This window comes from Ictidomys tridecemlineatus, chromosome 9, assembly GCF_052094955.1.
Source record: "Ictidomys tridecemlineatus isolate mIctTri1 chromosome 9, mIctTri1.hap1, whole genome shotgun sequence".
In the NCBI taxonomy this organism is placed as follows: domain Eukaryota; kingdom Metazoa; phylum Chordata; class Mammalia; order Rodentia; family Sciuridae; genus Ictidomys; species Ictidomys tridecemlineatus.
Window position 1 is genome coordinate 68,102,444 of NC_135485.1, and position 27,772 is coordinate 68,130,215.

General features: G+C 35.1%; 1 protein-coding gene across 1 annotated transcript; it reads right to left on the reverse strand.

The window, feature by feature from the left end:
• Positions 1–281: 281 nt before the first annotated feature.
• Positions 282–27,772, reverse strand: Hsd17b11 (hydroxysteroid 17-beta dehydrogenase 11). The gene is made up of 7 exons (XM_078021592.1): positions 27,283–27,772; positions 24,936–25,043; positions 19,728–19,859; positions 18,402–18,508; positions 14,446–14,583; positions 4,627–4,743; positions 282–1,024 (listed from the first exon to the last, which is right to left on the reverse strand). Exons 1-7 carry the CDS (start codon positions 27,490–27,492, stop codon positions 934–936), a joined length of 903 nt encoding a protein of 300 aa, XP_077877718.1. The 5' UTR covers positions 27,493–27,772; the 3' UTR covers positions 282–933.

The window sequence follows — 27,772 nt, forward strand, 5'->3', positions numbered from 1 at the left end:
CATGTTTTCTGAATATAACCATCTGATATAAAGATCAACAATATTTATTTCATGTACATGTGACCGAGGCAGTCAGAAAATATTTTTCTTTAGTAGTACCCCAACAATCATACTTATTTTCTCCATTTAAAGGTCTAAACTCACAGTCTGAACTCATTGAGCTTCATATATAAGAAATTTCTAGACACTTTAAAAAGAGACCTTTTATCATGATTGATTTTCCTTTAATTTGAAGGTTAAACTATGTGGTGTTTAAGACAAAAAGATGGAAACAACAAAAGTTGATATTTGGCCCAATTTATTATTGTTGCATTTATAAGTACATTCTCCCAATTCTCTGCCTTAAATCCCGGTGATGCTTTTAAATTTGTAACACGTATCCATCTCTAGTTTCTTTATGCTGAAATGTTTGACTTCAAAATGTGAAGCATCTCTCAGGAAATAGTGGTAACATGTAGGATGAAACACTTGAAAGATCACAAAATTCACTGTGAAATGCTACTAGACATGTAACCCTTCATTATATCTGGAGTTTGAAATTTATGACTTTATACAGAATAGAAAAGGATATATGCCAGTTATATAAAATGTAATGCAATTAAAAATATGATATCTTAAACATTTATAGTACAAATTTTGAAAACCTGTAGATGAGTCACAAAATCTGAGAAATTATTGTGATGAAAATAATTGCTTTTGTTCTTTTCTCCTCATTTTCCATAAGGTCAACTTTTAAGATCTATGTCTGTATTACATGAAGTTAGCTTTTACCTATAGAACAAGTGGTAATAAGCCAATATGGCATGGCCCCCAAAGGTGATATTGAGGAAAATAGGATAATAAGGGAAAGTGATTTAAAATATTAAAGTTTTTATTATTATTAGATGAAATCAACTGAAACCTGGTAAATAAGTTTTTAAGAAAATCAGATTCTTATTGTTCTTTTACTTTATATCCAATAACTGCATCAAACTTAATGTTTACTCTTTTTTTTAAAATTTTCCGGAAACGTTGAGGTAAGAACCTAGAAGAAAGATACATAAAAATAATTAGGAAATAAACATTAAGTGCATTTACAAAATATCTTCTTTTAAAATACTTTAATTTCTCCTGAATCAGGTCATGTTCCTCTTAGATAAGATTAAGAACTTTAACTCTGAGTTTGTAATATATATTTTTTCCTATTAAATTCATTTCCTTTTCAAAAGGGTAGGAGTGACCTGAATATTTTTTGTTAATATACATATACATGTATATACACACATACACACATATACATATATATATATATATATACACACACACACATGTATATACACATATGTACTTATTTTTGAAGTTTATATTTATTTTTGAAATAAATATACTCCTATGTTTTTCAGAATATCTAAGGGAAGAGGCATGAAAAACAGAATAATTGACATACTAAAGGGTTAAAAATAGGGCTGGGGATATGGCTCAAGCGGTAGCACGCTCTCCTGGCACGCGTATGGCCTGGGTTCGATCCTCAGCACCACATACAAACAAAGGTGTTGTGTCCGCCAAAGACTAAAAAAAATAAATGTTAAAAATTCCAAAAATAAATAAATAAATAAATAAAGGACTAAAAATAGAAACATGACAATGAAAAATAAGAGAGAATAGAAGCTAATTTTATACTTTATAGTTCAGAATGTTACCTAAATGTTCCACTAAATATTGGGGAAATAGAACTGCTAAACAGAAAGGCAGCCAATGCACTTAGTTTTGAGAATACTGATGAACAAATTAATTGACCTTTGAGTTTAAATTCCTCACATGTAAATGGAAAAATTAATCTCTCTCTCCCAAGTGTTCCGTGAGGAATCTTTTTTTTAAATTGTTTTTAGTTGTGGATGGACACATAACCTTTATTTATTTATTTTTTTGTTTGTTTGTTTGTTTATTTATTTTTATGTGGTGTTGAGGATTGAACATGGTGCCTCACACATGCTAGGCAAGCACTCTACCATGGAGCTACAACTCCAGCCCTCCTGTGAGGAATCTAGTGTTGATAAAAAATGTCTTGAACAGTGATAGATATGTAGTATGTCTCATTTCCCAACATCTAGTTAAAAGAATATTCAGGAGCTTGTAATATTCCAATGTGCTTGAGAGAAACAGAATTTTAAGTCAGTGTAACATACAGAGATCTGACAGACAGCATTAAAATAGGGTTTGGAAATTGAATAGCCAGCTTTCATGGAGGGGAATTAAGGCAATGACAGTAATTGTAGTTGTGATAATAATAGCAAATAGCAGCACATAACATTCATTGAGTACTCATAGTATAAATACAGAGTACTTTAAATGTTTTATTTACTCATCTCAGCCTCAAAAAGTCCTACTGTTTTTTCCATTTCATAGAGGAAGAAACTGAGCTTCAAAGAAGTTCAGTAACTGATCTGTGTTTCTGTTGACAGCAAGTCCCAAACACATCTTCATTCAACTCCGGAGTACAAACTTTGTTAAAAGTTCTAGGAATCAGAATGACTTTAGTGCTTTCTATGTGCCAGTCACTCTTCAAAGTACAGGGGATATAGTGATGAAAAATTGGCAAATTTTCACAATAGCTAGACTGTGGAACCAACCCAGATGCCCTTCAATAGATGAATGGATAAAAAAAATGTGGTATTTATACACCATGGAGTATTATGCAGCACTAAAAAATGACAAAATCATGGAATTTGCAGGGAAATGAATGGCACTAGAGCAGATTATGCTTAGTGAAGCTAGCCAATCCCTAAAAAACAAATACCAAATTCTTCTTTGATATAATGAGAGCAACTATGAACAGAGCAGGGAGGAAGAGCAGGAAGAAAAGATTAACATTAAACAGAGTCATGAGATGGGAGGGAAAGGGAGAGAAAAGGGAAATTGCATGGAAATGAAGGGAGACCCTCATTGCTATACAAAATTACATATAAGAGGTTGTGAGGGGAATGGGAAAATAAACAAGGAGAGAAAGGAATTACAGTAGATGGGGTAGAGAGAGAAGATGTGAGGGAAGGGGAAGGGGGATAGTAGGGTATAGGAAAGGTAGCAGAATACAACAGTTACTAATAGGGCATTATGTAAAATTGTGGATGTGTAACTGACGTGATTCTGCAATCTGAATTTGGGGTAAAAATTGGGAGTTCATAACCCACTTCAATCTAATGTATGAAATATGATATGTCAAGAGCTTTGTAATGTTATGAACAACCAATAAAAAAATAAATTTTAAAAAAAAAGAAAAATTGGCAAATTTTTCTCTCCCAGAGAGTTACATTCTTAAGGGCCATAACACTGAGTGCTTATCTATGCAATGAGACACACACAATGCTAAAAACAGGTTCCCACTCATTTCTCATCAAGGATACCTGGAGCCTTATACCTAAATGTCTAGGGCATATTTAACTATGGCTTCTAGCAGAAAGGGCTAGAAAGATTGACACATGTCATCCATTAAATATGGAATTCTTTTGGTATTCTAGATCATTAATTCTCAAAGTATAATCTTTAGACCAACAGGTAACTTCTGGTAGCAGTTACCTGTTAAAATACATATTTCTGAGTCCCAACTCAATTATCCCATATTAAAATTTTTAGAAGTGAGATCCAGGAATCTATTTTTTAAATTTCCCTCGTGATCCTGATCTCCACCAACTTGGAGAAGGCTGAAGTTAGGCACCAGCAGCAAGAGGTTTCTTCTTCCAGTCAACTCAAAGCTCCTCTGCAGTTTCCGCTACTTACCTGAACCGCCTCCCTGCCACACTGCTTTCTCAGGTGAGTGAGTCATGACAGGGCGTGTGTCATGAGGAGGGAGACTTTAAGCCAGAGGTTTCCAACGTGGGCTGACATTAGTATCCCCCAGAGAGTTGCTACATCTCTGAAAGCTAGGCCCATCATGGATCTTAAGGAGCAGGTCTCAGGCATCAGCATTGTTTAAACCCCCCAAGTGAATTCCAATGTACTCCAAAGTTGAGTGCTACTGCTCCAAAGCAGGGCTTCTGGAATTTTAATATGTGTGCAAATCATCTGGTATCTTAGCAAGTTCTCATTCAGGAGATCAGGAGATTCTGTATTTTTAACAAACTTCCCAAGACACTGATGGAGGTAGTCCATGGTCCCCACTGGAAGTAGTAAAGCTCAAGGATCTCCAAAATGATAAAAGATCATTTATCAATTCCTATGCTTCACTATGATTTCCCACAAAATAAAAGGTGAATGATATCTGAGAATCAATATCTAAAACCTAACTAGGGTCTTCTTTAATCTCATTGCCCTATGATTTTGCTATGTGAAAATGCTTTAAAATATCCTTCATAGTCATTCATTTGTAAGACAAGACTTCCAGAAATAAACACTTTTTAAAAAACAAAATGAATGTAAAAACATGTGGACATGATTCAGTTAGTTTACTCAATAGTTAAACCAATCTCACCTACCTGATTAATCTGTGGGATTTTTTTTAAAAAAATTGATAGAATCTTTGAGTCTATTGTTTTTTCTTAATTTAACTCTATTTAATTACACTTTATTAACTGTCTGGTTTAAAATATGAATTAAAAACATGTAAGAGATAAATGTTCACTTCTAATGCTGACAAACTTAACTGTTACTTACTTTTCCAAGATAAGTAAAAAGTTTAGAGAGGAGGGAACCAAAACCATCCTTTTCTCTGTCAGGATCCCATTCATTAGCTTGTCTACCACTTCCTCAGGTTCCAAGATGGGTCCTAAACTGAAATCAGAGGCAGACTTTAGAAACAAAACATTCACTAAGGTTTCAGTTTTGGCTTAGTGTTAAGTAAATGAAATTACCAGATGACTCAATGTAACTATTCTGTATCAGCTAGTTTATCAAAGGTGCTCAGAAATTGCAGCTACTTTATCATTAATAAGAACAACCATTTATTTAGTACTTATTAGGTACGATACATTGTGCTGGACCTTTACATTTGTTATTTAAGTTTTATAACATCTTAGTCATACTGTAAACTTTATTTTATGAAAGATAATTATAGAAGCAACTAGGATTCAAAAATAAGTTAGTTATATTAGGATTAACAAGTTCACTTCTAAATCTTCGAAGTCTTGGGGAAGAAGTTGGATACTATTGTACAAGTTTTGTTATTATACTAAGTATCTTTATTGAATGAAGTCTAAAGTTTCAAAGGAATTAAAATATAGTTATTCCCCTGGCTCTACTTTCTTGATCATCCCACGGAACTTTTACATTTATTAGGTCTTGATTCACTTTTCAGCCTTGTTACTTAGTTCCATGTCACACACCATCACTGTGTAACCACCCTGCATCACAGACTAGCAAGTTGTCCCTAAAATGTGGCTTTTCACCAATCCCAAAAAACCAAAGCCTGAATGTTTCCCTGATACCTGATGCTAACATGCAATAAGGGGAGTGTAGGGAAGAATAGAAGTGCTTTGGATTAGACAAATGGAAATGAAGGGAATGGAGAGGGGATGGGAATAGGAGATGGCAGAATGAAGCAGACATAAGTTTCCTATGTTCATATATGAATACATGGCCAGGGTAACTCCAGATCATGTACAATGACAAGAATACTCCATGAATATTCCATGTATGTAGAATATGTCAAAATATACTCTACTGTCACACATTTTTTAAAGTGGCTTTCAAGTCTGGGTGTTAGGGTTAAGATCACTTAGGGAGGATTGTTGTCATAAGAATTTGTCAGTTTTTAATGTTTTGTTAATCACTTAGAAAAAAGAGACACATAATTAAATGTACTCATGAAACTTGCCAATGTCACCAAACTGAGAGGCTAACATTTTGGGGAAGCAGATTCTGAATGTGTATAATTAGTTAAAAGAAGTATGACAAAAAGTATTATATGAAATAGATACATAATAGTGCATTCAAGAGGGAAAAAATAAGTTGTAAAGTAAAATTTGGACCACTGAGAAGTGTAGCTTTGTACATGGTAACTGGATCACAAAGGAGAAGACAATTTAAAAACCCATGATACAATCTTTCATCCTCAGTCATTTATTAGAAGACCATGTTTACCATGGGACCCTGAAACAATAATATTACTTATGAAAAGTTTGGAAACTAAACAGGAGAGGAAATATAAAAATTAGATGGATGTTTTTTGGCCTAGTGAAGGCAAAAGTCAAAGGCAAATGGAAGCTTGAACAAATCAGTCCTTTAGCTAGTGGTGTAGGCCAGTATGTGTGCCATGGAGGATAAATCCAGAAACTGAAGCTTATTTTGCCCTGAAAAGCAAATTCTTTGTAGCATATTGCTACCAGCCTTCCACATTTGCAAGTTCCCTGAAAGCTCATAAACACCTGTGTCCACAGCATAGCTGTGGCCTTGCTAACCCCCCAATCGTGTGGTGTTGCACTGACTGATCTTTTCTTAGTGACCTGCTCTCTTAAAGTTCTTAGTGTCTTTTCTTTGAAATGTAATGACTGTCTAATACCATTTTAATTAATAATTAATTAATTAGATACTGGGATTGAACTCAGGGATGCTTTACCACTGAATTACACTCCTGTCCTATTTATTTATTTAAAATTATTTATTTATTTAAATTTGTTTATTTAAATAATCTCACTAAGTAGCCCAGGCTGTTCTTGAACTTGTGATCTGCCTGCCTTAGCCTCCCTGAGTTGCTGGGATTATAGGCATGTAACACTACACCCAATATCTTGACTTTAAAAGAACTAAAAGACAATAAATATATGAAAAAATTTTCAATGTCTCTAGCAATCAGGGAAATGCAACTTGAAACTACATTAAGATTGCATCTCACTCTAGTCAGAATACAAACAGTAAATGCTGATGAGGATGTTGGGGGAAACGTACATCCATACATAATTGGTGGAACTGTGGGACAGTACAACCACTCTGGAAAGCAGTATGGAGATTCCTCAGAAAACTAGGAAGGAACTGCCATATGATTCAACTATCCAACTCTTCACTATTTATCCAAAAGAACTAAAATCAGCACACCATAGTGATACAGTCACTTCAATGTTCGTAACAGCACCATTCATAATAGCCAAATTATGGAACCAGCCCAGATACCTGTCAATAGATCAGTCAATTAAGAAAATGTGGTTTGCATACATGATGGTTTTATTCAGACATAAAAAAGAATGAAATTATGGCATTTGCTGGTAAATAGATCAAAATGAAGAACATCATGTCAAGTAAAAATAAGCCAGACTCAGAAATCAAGGGTTGAATGTTTTCACTCATATGTGGAAGCTAGAGCAACACAAAGAAAAGAAGGTGGGTTGGGTTAGGGTCAGGTATGGTAAAGATATAGGAAAGATCAATATAGTAGAAGGAGATCAGGAGGGATGGGAAAGTGGAGGAAATTATGAAATGAATCTAACACATTCCTTCTGTGTGTACCTATGAATATGCCACAGGGAATTTCACCTTTTGTATATGTAGAAAATAACAATAAAAAATAAATCAATAAATGAGCAAAAGGAAGACAAGCAGAGTAGAGGAAGAATGGGGGGAAGAGGAGGGGAGGGAGAGCGAGGGAATGGGATAAAATAAAATTCCATGCATGTTTTCCCATTCCAAAAAAACAATCATAACAAAATGGATGGAAAAGTGAGCAAAGATACACACACACACACACACACACACACACACACACATCTATCTATATAATACATAGACACAACACACATCTATGTAGACATACACACACATACAAAGATATACATTTATTATCTAAGTATCGATCAAACATTGGCATGCCAACATTATAAGAAATAAAGCAAGGTAATTATGTGACAATACGGAAGTCAAAGAGACCGTTTATAGAACAGCATATTTCCAGATGCAGGAAAAAAAACAATGTATTAAAATAAGGAAATCATTAAATTGAAAAACTGTAACTGGAAATCGAATTTTTTAATAAAGTGGTTATCTCTGGGACAGGAGTATTTATAAAAGGGCCTTTTTCCTATAGTATTTAAATTTTGTTTACTATGATGATACATTATCAGAAAAACAATAAGGATGTTTCCAATAAACATTTAACATGCATATTAAAATGATGAGTCTCAGGGGGAATTTTTCAATTAAAATTTATGTGAAAAATAAAGCTATTAGTAGGGCATTTGGAGTCAGAGAGACCTATGTAGGAATTCCAGTCAGTGTGACCTTCAGCAGTTTTCTCAAATTTTCCAAGTTTCAGTCTCTGTCTAAAAAAAGTATGAAAAGAACACTATAGTTTGGATCTTAAGTATCCCTCAAAGGTTTGTCTATTTGGTCCCAAGCTTGCTGCCACTTGATGGAACCTGAAGAAATGGGCTTGGTGGGAGGTCACTGGGAGTGTGTCCTTGGAAGAAAGAGCAGGCCTCAGCACCTTCCTCTTCTCTTTTGCTTCCTGGCCATGAGGTAAACAGCTTTGCTCCACCAGGGGGCTCCCACACTGATAAGCCACCTCTCCAGTGGCCCAAAAGCTATGGGGCCAATTGGTCAGAGATGCTGGAATCTCCAAAACCGTGAGCCAAATATTTCTTTTCTCTTCATAATTGATTATCTCAAAATAAATCTTTTCTCTTTATAAGTGGATTATCTTGGTATTTCATTACAGTGATAGAAAGCTAACAAAAAGCCTTACCTTTCAGAATTATTATGAGAACTAGAGCAGGAATAGGCAAACTGTGATCAGGAGATCCAATCCAATTCTCCAGCATTAGAGATCAGAGGTACCTAGTAATGTTTCTATATTTATGTAAAGTACTTAGGAATGCTTCAAATATTTAGCAGGTCTTCAATAAATGTTCTAAAGAAAACTATTGATGGCTAAGTTTATGTAACAGAAATAATTCTTAGCTTCCAAAAACTTCATCAGAACACCCTGCTATATTTAATTTCCATAAACTCAAATTATGCTGTGCTATAACCTTTATAGCAAACCAGTTTCTTGGCCGTGTATTAGAAGTATATTGCAAAAACCAATAAACTTCATATGGGTGTTTTTAAAGAGATCATGAAAGTTCCAATATTAATATAAAACCAATAATTTCAAATTCAGCCATTTAAGGTTTGGTTCAAGTTTCTCTACTCAGAAGTTGAATCTCAGTTCTGGTATTTATGGGCAAATTACTTAAGATCTCTAATTCTTAGATAATTCTCTTTCATTGAAGACAACTAACAAAGTATTACTGTGAGATTTAATAAAATAACAGATTTTATTTACTTAGTGTTCAATTAGGGTACTTGCTCTCCTTCTTAGAAGGATCAAATTTCTATATTAAAACCAACTCAGGACTGGGGCTGTGGCTCAGGGATAGAGTGCTTGCCTAATGAGTGTGAGGCACCAGGTTCGATCTCCACAAGCACATTAAAAAAACCTAAATAAACAAAATAAAAGTATTGTGTCCATCTACAACTAAAAATATTTTTAAAAAACCCATCTTTTTTTGCACTAAAATAGGACCAGGTTTAATTAATATATAAAAGCAAAATAGCATATTGTTAAAGTATAAAAGGTATAACCTTAGGGCACATACCACATTACAAATTATTGATAGGCAAGATTTAATGGCTGACCAACATCTGAAATTCTTTTAGTATTTTCTTCAGGAGAAAGAAATATTAAAACACCCTTAAAATTTCAAATTATTCCAAACCGACAGAGTATGAATGATTCTACTCCTAACCTCAGACATAAAGGACCTTTCTGTATGAAGTGGCCCAGAAAGTCAGTGACTCTGATAAGAATTCACAAATTAAAAACCCATCTTTAGGAAACACTCTATTACCAGTTTACCGTAGGAAAGAACCTTGAGCCAGGCCCTTACTACCCAGTTTTATATGCATATGACTATCAGGCTAGAATCATGTTAGCGACTAGTCATGTTTTTAGTGAATTTTGTTGTAGTTGTGCTAACACAGTTTTGTCAAAAGAGGGCACTATTGCCTTGTGCAGACTTGTCCTGGGGGTAAGGTTAAAAATTCAGTTATGTAATTTTGTATAGCAATGAGGGTCTCCCTTCATTTCCATGCAATTTCCCTTTACTCTTCCTTTCCCTCCCATCTCATGACTCTGTTTAATGTTAGTCTTTTCTTCCTGCTCTTCCTCCTTGCTCTGTTCATAGTTGCTCTCATTATATCAAAGAAGACATTTGGTATTTGTTTTTTAGGGATTGACTAGCTTCACTAAGCATAATCTGCTCTAGTGCCATCCATTTCCCTGCAAATTCTATGATTTTGTCATTTTTTATTGCTGCATAGTACTCCATTGTGTATAGATGCCACATTTTTTTTATCCATTCATCTATTGAAGGGCATCTGGGTTGGTTCCACAGTCTAGCTATTGTGAATTGTGCTGCTATGAACATCGATATGGCAGCATCCCTGTAGCATGCTCTTTTAAGATCTTCAGGGAATAGTCCGAGAAGGGCAATAGCAGGGTCAAATGGTGGTTCCATGAATGGGAAAATAAACAAGGAGAGTAATGAATTACAGTAGATGGGGTAGAGAGAGAAGATGGGAGGGGAGGGGAGGGGGGATAGTAGGGGATAGGAAATGTAGCAGAATACAACAATTACTAATTGGGCATTATGTAAAATTGTGGATGTGTAACCGACGTGATTCTGCAATCTGCATTTGGGGTAAAATTGGGAGTTCATAACTCACTTCAATCTAATGTATGAAATATGATATGTCAAGACTTTGTAATGTTGTGAACAACCAATAAAAAAATTTAAAAAAAAATTCAGTTATGACTTAAAAAAAATAGGTTTTTTAACTAATGAAATACAGTCTGAGGAAAAAAAAAAACACCAAAAACAAAAAAAGCTTCAAGTGTGTTATTTTAGTATTTAAATCCTAAAAATAACAGGAAATTGGCAAGTGGTACCTTTCACATCTGCTCAGTTTTAGTGAACTCTTAACCCTTCTACTCCTCTTCTTCAACTTCTTTCCCTGACCCAAAAAACATTTCTTTCCTTCTCTTTTCAGGTTATAGTTAGGATTTTCTGGTTAATGAAGTTGAACTTTAGCACTAGCCTTCTGAAGTATGTATACTTATTTTGTGTTGAGATGGGATCTCACTATGTTGCCCAGGCTGGTCTCAAAATTGAAGGCTCAAGTGATCCCCTCCTGCTCAGCCTCCTGAGGGTTGGGACAAGTGTGCACAGTCATGGCAAACTTTACTCTTACTTTTATTTTCTAACAAAACTGTGCCTTAAAAATAGATATTAAGGACTACAGATGGATAGAATGACTTAAAATTTTTTCAACTTTGTGATATCCATCATAATAAACATCTGTCATATGCATCAGTGGAAACTATACTTTGAATTTTGGTCTTTCCCTGAGCTAGTGAGCGATATGCTGTATGATCCTCTTTCCTGAAGCTGGGTTAAATCTCCCTTTCAGTCATGTAGTCAGTCACAATCTTGAGGGGAAACAGTGGGTAGTCTATGGTGTACCATGTTTCTGAAATATGATGTTTGATAGGTGTGGTATATTATATGCTTTTTGATTTATGCTATTTTCTACTTACAGTGGGTTTATTGGAACATAATACCATCATATGCTGGGTAGCACATGCACTTCACAGATTCTTGGGAACTTGAGAGTTTTGGAGAGCTCCCCAATTTTTTCTTAATATAGGCTTTTTACTCTGCCTACCTGTGGAGGGACTTAAGCTAAGGTGTTAGTCAACTTTTTGTTGCTATGACAAAATACCTGGGAAAATCAACTTAGAAGAGGGAAGATCTATTTTGACTCGTGGCTCAGAGGATTAGTCCATGGTTGTTGGTTCCATTGTCTCTGGGCCTGAGGTAAGGTGCAATATCATGGCAGAGGAAAGATGCTTAGCTCATGGCAGCCAGGAAGCAGAGAGAGGTTGAGGGGAAGGAGCCAGGGACAAGATAAGTCCTGAAAGGCATGTTACCCCAGTTCCTAGGACTTACCTACTATAGTTTCTACACCACCTCGCAATAATGCCATCAAATAAATCTGTCAAAGGATTAATCCACTGATAAGGTCAGAACCCTTATGGTTTAATCACTTCAGGCTCCATCTTTGAACATTGTTGCATTGAGGGAATATTACTGATCCAAACCACAAAGATGTATTTAAAATAGAAACTGCTGTCTCCCTAAGTGTCCACATTGAATATTTCTCATTAATTTTAAGTTTGTTTTCAGTAAGAACAGCTAAATTGGAGAAAAGAAGCACAAAGTTTGAGGGGGCAGAATAGAACTTTAAAATTATTATTTTTTTTTAAAGAGAGAGTGAGAGAGGAGAGAGAGAGAGAGAGAGAGAGAGAGAGAGAGAGAGAGAGAGAGAGAGAGAGAATTTTTAATATTTATTTTTTTAGTTCTCGGCGGACACAACATCTTTGTTGGTATGTGGTGCTGAGGATCGAACCCAGGCTGCACGCATGCCGGCAAGCGCGCTACCGCTTGAGCCATATCCCCAGCCCAGAACTTAAAAATTAAATCTCACCAGTGCAATGGAATAGAGAATCAAAAAGTATATCCAAGTAAATATGTGAATTTCTTCAATATAAATTTTAAATCAATGAGGGAAATAATGAATTATTTAACAAATAGTACAGAACAACTCATTAACTATTTGGGAAAAGCACACTGTGCCATAACCTTATTTCTCAAATAAAATAAATTTGGGTGGAGTAATGACTCAAATGTGAAAAATGAAACCATAAAATATTTCCTAGAAGGGCTTAGAGAGTAATTCAGTGGTAACGCATTTGGTTAGAATGTGCAAGGCACTGGGTTCAATCCTCAGCACTGCTAAGAAACAAAAAAACAAAACAAAACCAAAAAACCCATGACTGGATATTTTCATATTTTCACCTCATAGAACCTAAAGGCCATGAAGAGGAAAAAAACAAACCTTAGAAATTTTAAGGTGAAAATAGACTTAAAGGCAATAATAGCATTTGGTAACAAAACATATGTGACAGAAAGGGCCATTTCAAATGTATCAAGGACTCTATGTATTCATTTAAAAACTCTGTTGTTTGATAGAAAAAAAGTGAGCAGAGATCATGAAACAGGCAATTCATATAAGAAGTCAATTATCTGGATAAAATTTAAATGATTCTTCATATATTGAACTGGCAATGATTAAAAAATAAGCAGAAGGCAGACTCATGAAAAAGTAGGGTCTGAGGTGCTCCAATTGCACTGTGGGTAGGAGTGCAAACTGCTGCGACATTTTTGAAGGGGAGTTTTTGCGACATTTTGAAGGGGAGCAATGGGCATGAATATTTACAATCTGTATAACCTTTGACGCAGCAATGCTCGTTCATGGATCTACTTGAAGGAGATAATTACCAAGTATGAAAATATTTGTGCACAAGGATGTTCTTTACAGCTTTGCTTTGTTAAAGATCTGGAAGATTAAAAACCACACTAAAATTAACACTAGTGGCCCTTTTGTTCAATACAATTTTTGATAAAGGTCTGTATTCTATCAACATGAAAAGATGCCTAGAAAGCATAATCAATATATTCATAAGTTCTATATTTATTGATATGAATAGATGCCCATGACATAACGCTGAGGGAAGTAGGCAGTTATTGCTTCCAAAACCTCATATGTAATATATGTCAGTTATTTAAAGTTTAGAAACTTATTCTATACATACTGAGATGCCTAGGAAGATGTTTATTATATATTGAGTGGTTTCTATTCATTAAGAAAATTTGAGAAGAAACTTTCTGATTTGTATTTTTCTGTAATGTTAAAAAAAAATTAAAAAGTATGCATTATGATTACAAAGACATTAAAGCTAGTTTTAAAGAAAGGAAACTAAAAATTATACTCAGAGGGCTGGGGATGTAGCTCAGTGGGAAAGCACTAGCCTAGGATGTGCAAGGCTCTGGATTAAATCCCTACCATTGAAAAAAAATAAAAATTATACTCAGAGCTTATCCTTTATTTTATTTTTCAATCAAGTAAAGAGTTTGGAAATTCAGTTTGGAAGATAATTTATAAACTACCATAGGGAAGAGTTTTTCACATTGTAATCCTGGTTATCTCTATCAGAATCACCTATGATGCTTTTGAAAAACAAAATTTTAAGGCCCTTTCCCCAATCAAATCCCAAAAATCATCATGCCTGGGTGTGGGGCTTACATGATTCCAAAACACTCCTCTGACATTTAAGCATATCTGAGTTTGAGAATCACTGGTTAAGTGAAGGGGAAAAAAGAAGGATTACCAGGTTCACTTATGTCATTCATATTCATATTTACAGTCTTCCTTCCCTCTTTTTTTTTTTTAATCTCTCTACCTGTTCCCCACAATCTATAGAAGCTGAAAGCAAGATGAATTAAGTGCATTAAATATCAGGTGTTTTAGGGATTAAAATATTTAGAAATACCCACAAAACGCTTGATATTCATAGTAACTATCAATCCTTTTGTCTCAACTTACTTGCTGCTTGGATTTTTGATGAAGCCAGTGTTTATGAAATTAGGACAAAGACAGGTTGTTTTGATTCCATTTTTTTCGAAGGCATTCAGTTCTTCAGTCAAAGCTCCATGAAATCCAACAGCAGCAAATTTACTTGAACTGAAAATAAACAGAGAGTGTTTGCAAGCTAATTCATCAATACTGACATGTCCTCTTACTTGAGACACCTGTTTTCCTTAGTTGAGTATGGTCCTGCATCTCAGGCCCAGTGCAGACCTAAGGAATCAGCATCTGCATTTTATAAGATGCTCAGGTAAATCTGAAGGTAATACTGAAGCCAAAGAAACACTGATATCACAGCTTCACTCATCAGAGTCAGAATTCAGTGTGTTAAATGGGTTGACAGGAAAATTGGTACAATGTTTATTTGTGGTGTTGCTGTTTCATAGAGTCCAAAGTCACTATAAGCTGCTTCTTATTATAAAATGTTCATGAAATTCACTAGAAACTTTCCCTGGATAAACCCTATTCTTCTTCTTCTTCTTTTTTTTAATCTTATTTTTTTTGGTGGGGTTCTTTTTTTTTTTGTCTTTTTTGGAACTGGGGGTCAAACCCAGGGCTTTTCAAATGCAAGGCAGACGCTTTGCCGCTGAGCTACATCCCAGGCCCCTATTCTTTTTTTAAGTCATCACTTGACTTCCTTAAAGAGGCCTTTCCTGACCCCTAAACTGTTTGTTAATGACAGTGTAGTCTTCCATTTTTCATGATAGTCTCAGATTTGTAACTAAACATTCATTTGGGACTGAGGGTTTTAACATTTGCCTCCCACAACTTTATTATAAGCTCTGTGACTGTGTTGGTTATCAATGAATCTCCAGCAAAGCACAGTGCTTTGCTCTTAGTAGATACTTAAATAAATGAATCTCAGGGCAAAGAAATCTTATAATAGTGCTTTCATTTGGAAATAGTAGTGAAATTATTGTAAATGAACATTATTTTTCCAAATAGGTTTTTAAAATAGCTTTACTGAAGCTGGGTATGGTGATGCACATCTGTAATCCCAGCAACTTGGGAAGCTGAGGTAGGAGGATCACGAGTTCAAAGCCAGCCTCAGCCATTTAGCCAGGCCTCGAGCAACTCAGTGAGATCCTGTATCTAATAAAATATATATTTTTAAAAAAGGGGCTGGGGATGTGGCTCAAGCGGTAGCGTGCTCGCCTGGTATGTGTGCGGCCCGGGTTTGATTCTCAGCACCACATACAAACAAAGATGTTGTGTCCGCCGAGAACTAAAAAATAAATAATAAAAATTCTCTCTCTCTCTCTCTCTCTCAAAAAAAAAAAAAAAAAAAGGATGGGGGATGTGGCTCAGTGTTTAACACCTCTGGGTTCAATTCCTGGTTTAAAAAAAATAGCTTTATAGAAATATAAATTCATTTACCATGAAATTAATTCACTTAATGGGTACAAAGTTAAATGGTATTTGTATATAATATTAGCAATTTAAAAAATTATGATATAGATAACATAAAAAAGAATATAGTTCAGTGATAATAATTTCCCATTTTTTTTTTTTTAACTTGGGGCATTCAACCACTAAGCCATGCCTCTAGGCCTATTTTGTATTTTATTTAGAGACAGGGTCTCACTGAGTTGCTAGGTGCCTCGCCATTGCTAAAACTGGCTTTTTTTTTTTTTTTGGTAGATGGACATGATACTTTTGTTTTATTTATTTATTTATTTATATTTTTAAAATATTTATTTTTTTAGGTGTAGACGGATACAATACAATATCTTTATTTTTAGGTGGTGCTGAGGATTAAACCTAGCGCCTCAACACGTGCTAGGCAAGCGCTCTACCACTGAGCTATAGCTGCAGCCCAGTTGAGGCTGACTTTGAACCTGCTATCCTCCTGCCTCAGCCTTTCTAGTTGCTGAGATAACAGGTGTGCACCACCCACAGGACTCAGTTTTGCTGAGTCTTTTTGCACTGGTAACTTTCATATGTCCCACACTGGGTAATTGGCTATTTGAGTTAACAAAATACATAGCCAGTTAATTGTTTTCTTCTGAAAATCAAAGTTACCTGAGAACAAAATACTTAGCAAGCATTAAAAATACATTTTTGCACATCTGCCATGAGAAGTAGAGAACAGAGAGTTCAGTTCAAAGACAACTCTTTACTTTTCCTTGGGAAATTTCTGTAAACATACCTTGGTAACCAAGATCTTCCTGTATATTCAAATAGATTCTACTGCTGTGGCAACTCAGGACAGTAATAGATGAGGGCTATACTATATGAGAAAAAAATCAGGTAAATCTGTTTTTCCTCATTTCATTCTAATAACCAGGAACCAGAGCATACATACTTAGTTCCATGGGAGCAAATTATTCTGGAACCTAAGTTGAGAGGTGAGACCTCATTGTTTTGTGTGTAAACAAGAGAATGGAATTTAAACATGATACCAACAGACACCCTTCTGTGATTGAACACTTGCAGGAGTCCAGATTCTATACTAAGTGCACTGAATTATATGATTTAACTGTAATCATCCTGATGATTAGATGCTGTTTATATCCTGTTAATGGGTGAAGAAAATGAAGCTCAGAAAAACTAAGCAATTTGCTTAAGACTGCACAGCTAGCAACTGATTGAGTCAATAATCAAAATATCATCATTCTTAATAACCCTATTCTGGAAACAATCCAAATGTACATAACATAAGACTATACAGCCATAAAAGTGATCAAACAATAGTTAACAATAGCAACAGAGAGAAATCTCCCAAATACAGTGTGATTCCACTTATATAAAAATTTAAGAATAAGCAAAATCAATCTGTGGTGCTACAAGTCAATATAGCAGTCACTTTAAAGAAGGCAAGAAGCACTGTGATTGGGAAGAGTTCCTAGAGAAGCTTCTGGGGTATGGTATATTCTGCTTTTTGATTTGCATGCTGGCTAAGTGGATGTATACACTTTGCAATATATACTGCTGTATACTTGGGATTTCTTCATTTCTTACAACTATGTTCTACATTTAAATAAAAAAGTTTTATGTTTAAAATCAGTGTCTCTGTTTAATTACCCAGTTGTTAAAAACAACATCTGATAAATATTGATTTCTGGCTGGCAGAAATCTTCAGTATCTCTGCAAAACTTCTATCATCTATCAGATGCTTATCCAAAAAAACAGAGCCAAATCAATGCTGACCTGTTAGCTCAAATGACACCCTTGTGTGAATTTTAAAAAGCCATTTCTCTTCCCAAGCTATTTCATTGCCATCTGCTTGAGAAATCATTCATTTGACAGTATTAAAAGTTCCTATTTGCTAAAATATAAAAACAGTCAAGAACTAGCAGGCTCACCCGGCTACTATAGTGGCCTCAATGATCAAGTCTTTACTGCCCATTTGGGCCCACAATTACTATGACTGACCTGCTATAGAAAATTCTTCAGTTATTACAATGATTTTTTTAATGAATAATCATTCAATTGTTAAACTCCATTGTTAGAAGACTTTCAATATTTAGAATCCCCAACACACACACACACACACACACACACACACACACACACACACACACACACACACACACATTCTCTGTTATGCTGTTTTGCATCTACAAAATTTTACCCATTTTTATTCATATTAAAGTTATTAATATTAATTTTGTTCTTGGTACAGAAATATTATTGTTTTGTATAATGCCTTGCTGCTAAGAGGGATGAAAAATGCTTTAAGTGGTTTGTTTATAACTGGATCAATTCCGTACAGCCATTTCTAGAATAGTTCTCTAGTTGAAATACAGAAAGCAATTAATAGTTGATAATGCTGTTACACAAGACACCATCCAACTCTTTCTATTTTAGCAATTTCAAGTCTATTTTGATAAAGGCAGTCCTCATTAAACAGGGTAAAATATCTCACACAAGTTAAGTATAGGAACCAATGAAGAAAACACGTGCTAACATACCAATAAGCCAGTAAGAAGGGAACCCCAATTAGCCCAGCTGCTGAAGCCACAGTGACAATGTGACCATGATTATTCTTCATCATCGATGGGAGAAATGCCTTTGTAGTCTAGAAAGAGTTTTTATTAAGAGAGGAAAAAAAATTGTATTTTTGATTTGCAGACTCATTAGGAATATTTTGAAACAAAGGTATATATTTTAAACATTGTTCCTAATATGAATAAAAAACCTAAACTGTCAAATGCGGTGACATAAGGCAAGTGGATGGGATACCCACATTAGAAAAACTAAGCAAAACAAAGATAGGAAAGCTCTAAAAATTCACCTCATCTAAATGGTTAACTTTTTATATCCATGACCCTCCACCTCTTATCATTGATGTCTTCTACTCATATATTAAATGGGGACAATAATCTAAAATTATCAAAAGAATTTACACTTAATGTGAAATTGTTAGAAAACAAGTAAGTTATATCAGCAAAATATTGAAGTAAAGAGCAATCATCCAGTGATAACTAAATAATTCACGTACTAAACATTCATTGAGTACCTACTATATGCAGGAAATGCAGAAACAAGACAATATTCTACATTTTAACAAACATAAAAATACAAATGTAAACATTAGTAATCTGGGAATAATAATATAAAATAATACTGCAATTTCACTAACCCCTATATTCTTTTGCTATGCATCATCCTGAACTCACACCCAAGAAATCTTTGAGGAAACTTTTTATGAACTAGCTAATCAGGAACTATTTGGAGATTTTAGAAACATGAAGTATATATAAGATTTAAGACCTTATGAACAGTGAGGTTTAGGACAAAGTTTGCAATTTTTAGTCCAGGAAATAATATGAGAATTATTATTATGGAAGCAATGGATTCATCTTTACCGAATCACAAAGGTAATTCAGATGGTCTCTATTCTTTCTTTATTTCTCAACAATTGCATGAAAATGTAAAAACCTAGCTGAGAATTAGAATATACACAACATCTGAAGTTTATAATTATTTAATTTATTATTATTATTATTATTTGAGGGAGAATGATAGGTAGAATTTATTCATAGCATGACAAATGAACTCTCTGTATAATGTTATCCCTAGTACCTAAACAAAATTTTAACATGAACTTAATACTTTTTTCCCCAGTGGTGGGGACTGAACCCATGTTCTTGAGCATGCTAGGTAAGAGCTCTACCACTGACTTACACCATCAGTTCTTGATTTAACACTTTCTTATATTTGCTAAAAGCTCCACTTTAAACTTAGTCTTTGGAGTTTTCAAAATGGAATGTTTTTGTAAAACAAATCATACTCACCCAAAAATGTGCAAGTGTATTAACTGCAAAGGTCTTTTCAATTTGAGGGTCTTGTGTAGAAAACAAATCTGATGTGTAGACTATACCAGCATTATTTACTAAAATACTAATATCTCCAATTTCTGTCTTCACCTTTAAAAATAAAATAAGAAAAATACATCCATTGAGAGGTAAGTGTATAAGTCTGCATGTAATCACTATTCAAGGAGTATATTTTTTCACTATATGTGGAAAAAAGGTTTGTCATCCATGTGCAAACATGAAAACAAAAAGAAAAAAAAACTTTTTATTTTAGACACCTATACTCAAAACAGCTCTGCCAACCAGTCTACTAGGTAGAAATTTTCTTTTGCAACTTAGTCTTTTGACTTTGTACTATTGACTAGAGCTCAAGAAGCAATTGGCTAAGCAGTATTTATTTTTTAAACATGATTGCAAATGGTAAGCCCCCAAAAGTTAAATTTATTGGCAAGTTCTGAGACTTCTATGGAGAATTATGTAAAATTGACTATACTATTAAGCTGGCCACATAGTGATTTCTTTCTTTGTATTTATGGTCAGGGTCACTCTATTCTATTGCTTATCAGCTTAAGTGGCAGTAGGCTTAGGGGTGAAGTGTGGGGTAACTTTGGTCAGCCTTGAGTTGAGTCCTGGCTTTTCTACTCTGAACTTTGATCATGTTATCTAATCTCTCAAAACTTCAATTGATTCTCCTAAAATAGAGATAATAATATGGTTTGCTTGTGAGTTATTTTATTTTTTGTTTTTGTTTTGTTTTTTTGTGGTGCTGGGGATTGAACCCATGGCCTTGTGCATGCAAGGCAAATACTCTACCAATTGAGCTATATTCCCAGCCCTTGCTTGTGAGTTATTTATGGGAAAAATGAAACAATGCATGTAAAGGCACTAGTACTCTCTGTTATACATAGAGAATTGCTATTGTTATCACTATTATTATTGTTATTTTGGTATTAAGGATTGAACCCAAGGGTGCTTAACCACTAAGCCACATCCCAGTCCTTTTTATATTTTATTTAGAGATAGAGTTTCGATGAGTTGCTTAGGGCCTTGCTAAATTGCTGACGCTGGTTTCCAATTCACAATCCTCTTGCCTTAGCCTCCCAAGCAGCTGGAATTACAAGCATGCACCACCAAGCCTGGAATTAATATTATATATCATTATTACAGACTTATTTATACCTATGTGCATGGAACATGTTTGAAGATTCTTACCCATCTGAGGTATCTATGAGAGTACTTTATATGAAAATACAAATATGATGTAAATAATATAAGAACTATGCACGCTTTTCTAGCATGCATGTGTGGTACAGGTATGTGTTTTCTTTTGATAATTAAATCTCTACTTTGGTATTTATTCAGAAGGAGAAACACTTGAGAGATTAAAGTGATCATGCGCAAGTCCAGAAAATAATATGAGAATCTGAAAGCAATGGATTCATCTTTACAGAACCACAGAGGTGACTCAGATGGTTTTCACAGTTATCTAGGTAAAATGATTTCAGATGAGGAAACATAAGCAAAAGAACAGAGCTAGCTGCAAAGAACAACAGAAGGGATCCTTTGAACTATAAAGATATTTGTATTCAATAGGGAAGAATTACAGAAAATGCAATTTTTTCTTCAAAATAATAGGTATATATTCTGGACTTTAATATCATCAGTAACAGTTCCTTTAAATAAGAAAGATTATAGAATCTTTTTTTTAAGAGAGAGAGAAAAGAGAAATTTTTAATATTTATTTTTCAGTGGACACAGTATCTTTATTTTATTTTTTATGTGGTGCTGAGGATCGAACCCAGCGCCCCATGTGTGACAGGTGAGCACGTTTACCGCTTGAGCCACATTCCCCAGCCCAAGAAAGACTATAGAATCTTAATACTTAAGCTCTACTTTTCATAAGACCAGGGTGCCAAGGGCTATCAATGCAAGGTTATCTTATATGATATTTTTTACATTTCTTTGAGTAACTAAGATTTTTGGTTGAATAGACTCTAGAGTCATAATGAGTTTTTCTATATAACATGTTTAAAATAAAAGCTAGCTTCTATGAATGGTTAGAGAAAATGCTATGATGTGTTTGGGTCTGAGGAAAAGGTGGTAGCAAAACACCTATTAGAAGTTTTCACTTTGTTATGCATTTAACATGATTTCATTATTTATCTCATGTGATTCTCATAATAATTCTATGAGGCAGCAACTCTTGTATGTACACTTTAAAGATAAGAAACAAGAAACATAGAAGGACTGGACTGGGGATGTGGCTCAAGCAGTAGTCGCTTGCCTGGCATGCGTGCAGCCCGGGTTTGATCCTCAGCACCCATACAAACAAAGATGTTGTGTCCGCCGAAAACTAAAAAATAAATAAATATTAAAATTCTCGGCCTGGGGATGTGGCTCAAGCGGTAGCATGCTCGCCTGGCATGCAAGGGGCTCTGGTTCATCCTCAGCACCACATACTAACAAAGATGTTGTGTCCGCCAAGAACTAAAAAATAAATATTAAAAATTCTCTCTCTCTCTCTCCTCTCTCACTCTCTCTTTATAAAAAAATTCTCTCTCTCTCTCTCTCTCAAAAAAAAAAAAAAAAAAGAAACATAGAAGGACTGAATTTCTTACTCAAGGTTCCATGACTATTAAGGATGGGGTTGGGACTCTCCCAAATCTGTCTAATCTCAGAGACCAAGATAAGACACCTCAAACAGAGAGAAAGCATGGAGGCAAAGATCCATCAATGCAGAAGGCTCACCCCACACCACTAAATCTCATCAGGTTTTATTTAAACTAGTTAAGTGTCAAGCTAAGTTATTTGGGCCTTGATCAGCACCAATTGTACCTATGTCCACATCTCTAGAACAATATAAAAACTGTTCAGAATGATGCCCCCAAATTATCAAGAAAGCCAGGATGTTTTATGTTGTTGAACTGATAAAACTGTTATAATGTTATAAAATATTAATTCCTATTTCATATTATCAAACATTATCATATTTCCCCGATACTCCTGACTCTTTTCATCATTACTATTAACTCTTCTGGATAGGACTATCTTGTTTGCACATTTCATAATAAAGAAAGCAAGTCCAGAGTTTATTTAGTGATTTCAAATTACCTAATACCCAGATTGCTATATTAATTAGCTACTTCAAAACGTCTGATCATATGTCCTTTGTATACTCTGTTTAAGCACACAGGCTTAGAACAATTCCAATAAAAACACCATAGTTAAAATAGTTGTAATGGGCTAAAGTAATAAAATTATTTTTTTCCCAGAACAGCCTAGTCCAAGATGAATATGGAAACAAATGTTTTCCATTTAGGTAACTAAAGATGTTGGGCTAGTAGATTCTTCTAGAAATATCTAACAATAAAATTATATAGATCATGTCCTGGGACAGCTACTGTAAGTACTCTAAGTACTCTGCACTGTTAATGCATTTAATTTTCATTAATAACCAAATGAAGTAGGCACTGCAGTAATCCCCATTTTATAGTCAGTAAACTCAGATCAGATATAGAGTTTAAGAAATGTGTGCACAATCATAGAGTTGGCATTAACTGGAAAAGCAGAATTTGAACCTGCCAGTCTAGCTCAGGCTATGGTCTTGACTATGCAAAATGTCCTTCTGTGGGAAGGATAATCATTATTTATTCCAGATTTTTAATCCAATTTTTTAGGGTTAAAAAAGAGCTTCAGGAGACATCCAAGGATACTTCCTTGGTAAGAATCATGGACTAGGTGGGTGTATAGGGTACACAATATGTAGTCTCCTGGGTCCTGCCCTAGACCTAGTGGAAGAAAACCTCTGGGGCTCGGTCCCAAGGATGTAGATATATTTTTGAAATTTACTTATTTATTTATTCTGATTAGGTATATATAATAGCAGAATGCATTTTGATTCATTATACACAAATGGAGCACAACTTTTCATTTCTCTGGTTATATACAATGTAGTGTCACACCATATGTGCAGTCATACATGTACCTAGGATAATGATGTCCATCTCATTCTATCCTCTGTCCTGCCCACATCCCCGCTCTCTGCCCCCTCTTTGCCTAATCAAAGTTTCTCCATTCTTACCACCACCACCACCACCATTATGGGTCAGCATTCACTTATCAGAGAGAACATTCGGCCTCTGGTTTTTTGGGGACTGGCTTACTTTGCTTACCATAATATTCTCCAACTCTATCCATTTACCTGCAAATGCCATAATTTTCTTCTCTTTTAATGCTGAGTAATATTCCATTGTGTATATATACCATCATTTCTTTATCCATTCATCTATTGAAGGGCATATAGGTTGGTTCCACAGTTTAGCTCTTGTGAATTGAGCTGCTACAAGCATTGATGAGGCTGCATCACTATGGTATGTTGATTTTAAGTCCTTTCGGTATAGACCGAGGAGTGGGATAGCTAGGTCAAATGGTGGTTCCATTCTAAGTTTTCTAAGGAATCTCCATACTGCTTTCCATATTGGTTACACCAATTTGCAGTGCCACCAGTAATGTATGAGTGTACCTTTTCCCTCACATCCTCACCAACACTTGTTGTTGTTTGTATTCTTGATAACTACCATTCTGACTGGAGTGAGTTGAAATCTAAGAGTAGTTTTTGCAATTAATATGCACTAATTATAATAAAAATAGGTTTTAAGAGTGTAAAAAAAGAGTAGTTTTGATTTGCATTTCTCTAATTACTAGATACATTGAACATTTTTTCTTGTATTTGTTGATCAATTGTATTTCTTCTTCTGAGAAGTATCTGTTCAGTTCCTTAGCCCATATATTGACTTGGTTATTTATTTTTTTTGGTGTTAAGTTTTTTGAGTTCTTTATATATCCTCGAAATTAGTACTCTATCTGATATGCATGTAGTAAAGATGTTCTCCCACTCTGTGGGCTCTCTCTTCACATTATTGATTGTTTCCTTTGCTGAGAAGAAGCTTTTTAGTTTGAATCCATCCCATTTATTAATTATAAGGATGTATATTTTTAACAAGCTCCCTGGAAGGCTCTGCAACATACTAACATCTGTGAATATCAGGTCTAGAGACTAATTCTGGGTCTAGCCAGCTGCATAGCATTGGAAAAATTATAGTATTTCTCAGTTACCTTGTCAGTATCATCTCCAAAATACCTCCTAGCTCTAACATGGTGTGCTTCTAACTAAATATAAAATTTTACCTTGTTTGCAGAGTTATAAACATCTTCTCGGTTACTGCAGTCTACTACAAAGGAATAAGCCTGGGCACCCAGTTTTCTGCATTCAGCTGCCGTTTCCTCTATGCCATGCTAGAAAAAGCAAGAAAAAGGCAAGAGAACAAAATAACAAATGACATGAACATTTATGTCAGCAGATGAAAAAAAAAGAGGGAGGGCCAAGAAAATCTCAAAATAAAAGGTTAATTATTTAAACTAACTTCACCTAAAAAAAAAAAAAGCAAAAACAAACAAACAAAAAACCCTCATTACATTGTCCCTAGTTTTTCCGACCACTTGTCACAAATTCTGCTACTATTAGCCAGATCTGACAAGCCTCCATCATATTGGATTGTCAAAATACTGTCTTAGCTACTTTCCTGCTTCACTTGCTCTTTTTATTTCTTTTCCTCCTCATTCTTTTGATCCTGTGGCTGGAGAATCCTCTTCAACAGAAATTGGCTCAACACCTTCTACCGCCTTCCCAGAGTAAATCCAAAATGTACACAGTAGTTTCCAGGAAACTTTATGACCTGAAGCTACTGTCCTTCCATCTCTAGAACAGCATGTCCCATAGATATAATGGGAGCCATGAATGTGATTTTAATATTTCAACAAGCATGATACAAAAATAAAATTTAACTTACCAGTATATTTATTTGGATCAATTGAACAATTTGTCTCTCAGATGCCTTCTGTTGAAGAATTCTCCCTGAATAGTTGTGCTAAAGTGTACTAAAGCCAAAAGTCAACATCATACTAATTAACAGAAAATTGTTCTAATAAATTCAGTAAAAGAAAACATCAGATCAGTTAACAAGGAATTGCTCTGAAACATACAGTAAAGGAGAATTAAAGGCATTATTTCCAAATGGATTGCATCATATAATTTAGCCAAATATGAGTCAAACACTTCATGATAAACTCCTCTCGTGGCCTTATACTTTGTTTTACTTTTGTTCCAGTGGGACTTAATGTTTTGGGTATGCATCCCAAGAAATGACACAAAATGAAAAGTTGGTATCATTGTGCTTAATCTGAACATGCAGGAAGTTAAGGAGAGGCTGAATGTGGAATTCAAACTCAGGTCATGAATCAGTAAGGGTCAAACCAGGCAGAACTATGCATTACAAAACAGGCAGCAAAGTTTGGTCAGAACCAGTTCCAACAATATCTAAAAGCCCAAGAGCTTGTTGGTAAGTAGTTTCTGTAATTCACAAGGTTGTGGGATTTGACCTAGGGACAAATTGTTTAACTGATCTTTCATTTAGCCCAATATATCCATATTATTATCATTTCAACATATAAAAATGACTACATTGTTTTTCACACCAAATCCTTAAAATCAAATGGGTTAATTCCATCCACAGCACATTTCAATTCAGAAATAGCCATATTTCAAATGCTCAACAGCCACAAGGGGCTGGTAGCTATGACCTATTCTCCTACTTGACAGCTGAGATCTACATCTTTTACTTCTCTTGCTTCCCTTACTCTGTCCCAGGCTTTGCATTTGCTGATCTCCCTTTACAGAGAGAGCAGAGGGCTGACTGTTTTCTCAGCATCTTCTGGTCTTAATTGTCTCCATTTTTTTCTGTTTTTTTTTTTTTCTTTTTTGGGGGGTGGGGTACCAGAAATGAGCCTGGGTACTCAGGGCACTAGAACACAGAGCCACATCCCCAGCCCTATTTTGTATTTAATTTAGAGACAGGGTGTCACTGAGTTGCTTGGTGCCTCACTTTTGCTGAGGCTGGCTTTGAACCTGCTATCCTTCTGCCTTAGTCTCCTGAGGATGGTGTTTCTGACCATCAGTTGCCTTCTAGAAAGACTTTTGGGTCCTCTTTTCTTCCCTAAGCTCATGCTTACACTTGTCCTGGGTTAAAAAAAAAAAAAAATTTGGAATACTTTTTTTTCCTTTTTATTGTTTTGGTTAAATATTATTCTAATTCATTTACCTCAGTAAGTGCAAATAGGATGCAATAGGTACAAGCTTCTTAATCTTTTAATACCCTAATACTTTTTCTATATGACTAAGATTTAAGATCAGTGAAATCAAGTTCAGAAGAAATTCACAAATGATTTTCAGGGCAAAAAGTGAAGATCCATTTACAACACTCATTTAGCCATGGGAGGTAACTGAAAATCATATCCTCTAGGTATTCATCCTGGGATCATAAACATATTAATTTATGCCCCTCCCGTATGTAAAATGGCAATGGTAAGTTTTTTTCCATCTTCTTTACAGAGATGTTGTAAAGGTGTTTGCCAGCAAAACGTAGCCATGTCCACAGATTAAAGGTACCAGAAAGGAAAACATAGTAAGCACTATTACCTTATTGATATCCCAGAGAACCAGTTTGCTTTTAAGTTTGGCAAATTCATAGGCAGTCAGCCTCCCAATTCCATGTCCAGCTCCGGTAATCAGGACGATTTCTCCGGTGACTGATTTTCTTTTTTTAGGAATAAAAAGCTTGACAAAAGATTCTAAATAGAAAATGAACAGTAAGGGCAGAAGCAGGACTACCTCCACAAGGAAATTCATCTTTTTCTGTTGCTGTGAGTTTGGTTATGTTTTCTTTTACCAAACAGTTTAAACGGCTTTGGAGAGCTGAGTGGTCAAAGATCGGAGTAAAAGCTAGAACAAGGAAGAGCTCCTTTACCAAAGAAAACAACCCTGAAACCGTTCCTTCCGCTGGGCTGGGCTTTGTTAGGTTTTTTGCAATTGGCTCGGGCTGCAGTGCGGAGCGGAGCGACAGCTCGCTGGCTCAGAAATCTGGGAGGGACCTGGTCCACACCAAGCAGAGCTTCCTAGTTCTCAGCCG